General features: G+C 34.8%; 1 protein-coding gene across 1 annotated transcript; it reads left to right on the top strand.

The window, feature by feature from the left end:
- The first annotated feature begins 1,385 nt into the window (after positions 1-1,385).
- Positions 1,386-2,706, top strand: LOC118749137. The gene is made up of 7 exons (XM_036483905.1): positions 1,386-1,451; positions 1,510-1,569; positions 1,631-1,699; positions 1,770-1,841; positions 1,935-1,988; positions 2,048-2,257; positions 2,363-2,706. Exons 1-7 carry the CDS (start codon positions 1,386-1,388, stop codon positions 2,579-2,581), a joined length of 750 nt encoding a protein of 249 aa, XP_036339798.1. The 3' UTR covers positions 2,582-2,706.
- Positions 2,707-3,990: the final 1,284 nt, after the last annotated feature.

The following is a 3,990-nucleotide window of genomic DNA, read 5'->3' as shown; positions in this document are numbered from 1 at the left end:
ACTCTGCAAGACCTTTCCAACGATATCTCAAACATGTCGATTAGACGTCTGGGTAAAAACTTCCACATCTCGTGTATATATAAGCGAGTCATTTCAGCATCCCAGCAAGAACGACCTAACGCATTCTCCAATACACTTACAAAATTGTGAATAAAAACCAACACGTTTGCCTTTTAGCGATATCCATATGCCATTCTTTGCGTTATATAACACGTTGTTCATCTCATTATAATATTTGATTGAAAAGAGACAACTAAATATAGGATAATATAATAGCGAATTCCATGGAAAAGAAAGAGAAAACTGCTCACACGCGAGACGATTATGCGTTAGATTTCTCCAGGAGACCAATGTGATGGAAAGTTTTTGAATGTCTCACACAAACTTTTTGTAGTACTAGGCAATATAACGCATTATTTAACAGATAGGGTCCTTACTGGGATGCTACTGTGGCTGCTTTCGTCACTCGGGCGCACTGCCGTGCGCTGTGATTAAGCATTGGCTTACATAGTCCCAATTGGCGATTCGTGCTGATCGAACTCAGGAAGGATAAAAAGGACACGCAGCTACTGAACGACTGAGGCAGGGAACGTGATCTACATCGTCAAATGAGTAGTGTCATAAGTATGCAATTACATCGCGCCATTGACTAAACCGAGCTCTCGTGTGTTACGATTGGCCCCATGGATGCGGTTTGCCAATATTATATTGCGTCAAAGTCTCATTCGGGGACACCAGGATTGTGTCTCTAGATCAATACCTAAATACCTTCGTTGACTCATTTACCAGAACCATTGCGCGCTTTACTTTACAGCGACTTGACAGAATCAATAGGTATCCGCGAATGTCAATAAATACAACTATTCGGCATCTAAGGGAATTTCGTCCCTTTATCCTACAGTGAATTTCTGCAGGCCAACGATTCTCACCCATTTTGTCTTGTTGTCACCAGCGAATGCAGAACAAACATTTCTTGAAATTTAAAAGATAAAAATTTCACTACTAAAAATTTAAAAATGTTCCTAAAACTTGCAAAGAAGTTTGGAAAAGAAATATTACTGTTTTTGTTTTTAGGAATAGGGTGGGAGTATCATTGATAAAATTAGAGTGAGAGACAGTTTTTCTTACAAAACCTTTCATTATTGAATCATGCGAATATACTACCAAAAGCATTTTAATTTGCCTTGGAAAAAAATTCAACAAAGCACTTGGTGGAACAAAAAAATTGTGAGGAATCATTTGCCTGTTTGTCAAAAATTAAATTGAAACAATTTAATAATTGATCTCAGGAAAGTATACCTACTTATATATTTTTCTTCAAACAAAAAATTTCATATACTCTTGTATCGAAAAGAAAGTAAGCAAAATATAAATAAACGTTTTGAATGGAATCCAAACGAAGCAATTATCAAACTCTGCACAAGCCGCAATCATCAAAGATACAAGTCTTGGTAAGTTCGCAAGGTAATGTGAACAAATCTCCGAGGTTTTAATTTTTTCCTTTGCAAGAAAACGGCTAGCGAAGTGAGCCTTACACCAAGTCAGGCTGCAGAACAAGCCAAGATAAATGTAAGTTAAGTTGCAATCACTTCTACATTTTAGAATTAATAATCAATAATCGAAAACTTAGGAGCGAAAAAATCCACTAGATGCACTAAGTCGTTTATCACTAAGGCATCAGGGTTTAGAAAAACGTTCGGTAAATTCTTTAAGCACATTTTAAAATAGAAATTAAAATACCTACTAACCAATTTTCATGGACGAAAAAGGGTCTACAAGACGTTGATGATGAATACTTAAAAAAGAATGTCTTCTCTCGTTCAATTTTAAATAAGCATTCGGTAACTGCATCAATGTTTACCGTTTATACTTACATATATTTTCATACATACATATGGCATTAATTTATTATCTATTTTAATCTTCATGTACAGGGACTGAACGACTCTTATGAACAGCATGGTCGTGCAATTTCGTTGGTAAATTTGGTATGTTCTGTACATACAACCATATCAAGTATAAAAAGTTCTTATCTCTGATATAACAGGCGCAGGGCAATGCTTCCCACATACAGATGCAAAAACATCACGCAAAACAGCAGTCAACGCCGCATTTAACCCAGGTTCAGCCAACTTCTCAGTCGACCCAACCATATCAGGCGCCAACGGAATTTGTATCGCATCAACAAGTACCTATCCATCAGCCACAATCGTCATCTGCCGTTCAGTGTAAAAATCAGTCGTACGAAGAATCACATGTAAATTATTCTTCCTATTTCTTTTTGAATATTTATAAATAAATTATGTACCTGTTTGTTCCATTTAAATCCGCACCTTTTATCGTCACTTGAGCGATTCTGCAGTTAACACAGCCGTTGTCTCCACCTAAATCCCATCAGCATTCCCAGCAGCAGTCCATGCCAGCGTCTATAGCACCTGTTGTCGAACCCGAATTGTGCACTACCTGTCCGAACTGTCAAACGACGATTTATCTGGTTCGTGGGCATGAGACAAGCGGGGAACTAGCACAAGGACATAACTCAATCCATCGTGATACCACAGGCAGCACATCTGCTAATTAGCACGCTTTTCCAAGAATATTTAAAATATTTTCGTACATATGTATATGGCATACTAAATTTTTTGTATTGTAAATTACTCGATGTTTAATACTGTACTGAAATTAAATAATAACAAGCATTATATTGACCCCTATTTTGATGTGTGTACATCTTCGGTTTCGGGAGGGGTAAAATTTGCGAAGCTGTAACGCATAGCCCAGCAGAAAATTTCGAAGGGCTTAGCATGTGTAAGAAAATTTTTAATTTCATTAGAAGCACCCTGTGTTTAGTTGCTATTGCAAATGGTTGCATACATTTAGGCATATGCAGAGTAAGAGGAAATGCGGTTCATATGATTATTACTTCCGATTATGCAAACACCGCGCATCAGAGCTGTAAAACTGTGAAATCATATGAAATTAAAAATCATCAATTTTATGTTATTATGTTTTCATTGAATTTTTCCTTGTTGGGGAATGTGGCTTATAATTTTCCAATTCTACATTCACTCAAAGTAGATACGATTGCACACATTAACATATTCAAAGAAAGATTGAAAAAACTGAATGACGAAACATTAACTTTTAACACTGAATAAGCATTCAGATGAATGCAGCTTTTGCTATGTGTGCACACATTCATTCAGTACCAATCAATCGATATAAATATTCTAAATACACAAAACCCACTGAAAAATACGCAAGGTTGAATTTTATTGAACAGATTTCAAAATTGCAACACGAAAAAATAGTTTATTGAGCGTTATCATTAATTTGTTTCACTTAAATTTGTACAAATATTTATAATAAATGAAAATATTAATTAGAGAAATATTGTTCTGCCAAGAATGTCATTATGAAAAATGTCAATTATTAACGATTTTTACATCTCTGTTTCGAAAATTGTCAGCTTTCTAAATAAGTATTACCAATGTACCAATAAAAGGTATGTGCAGAAATTATTACATATGTACATACCTATATATCTACGTTAAAATAAGTAAACAAATTTAAGCGCTTCTACTTCTAACTTTAGATATATACATTTTATTATTTATTTAAAAAATTCTTAATACAAGTTTCTTCGTACTTTTTTCTTCGCTATTGGGTCAAGCATTTAATAAAGATTCTAAAACCTGATTTGTGGGTTTGTGGTGCTTTCTACCATTTACAATAAGTTGCAAATTATCAACTTTTCTCAAAAAAAGATTTAACAAATCTGTGTGCAAACCCCTTTTTATTTTAGTGTGGTAGAATCGAAAAAAATGTGGTAGATTTGAATAAGATGTGGTAGATTTTCCAATTCATATTTTATTGGGTATACATATCGCACACCGTCGTCAAAAGAAGCACAACTCAAAAATTAAATCGGGAAATATAATTGCTAGTGGATCGTACAGATTCCACGCAATTGGTGCAAAAACAAGTATA

The sequence above is a fragment of the Rhagoletis pomonella genome, unplaced genomic scaffold (genome assembly GCF_013731165.1).
Source record: "Rhagoletis pomonella isolate Grant_MI unplaced genomic scaffold, Rhpom_1.0 Rhpom_scaffold_00014, whole genome shotgun sequence".
Taxonomy (NCBI): Eukaryota; Metazoa; Arthropoda; class Insecta; order Diptera; family Tephritidae; genus Rhagoletis; species Rhagoletis pomonella.
This window is presented reverse-complemented; position numbering and strand designations above follow the sequence as displayed.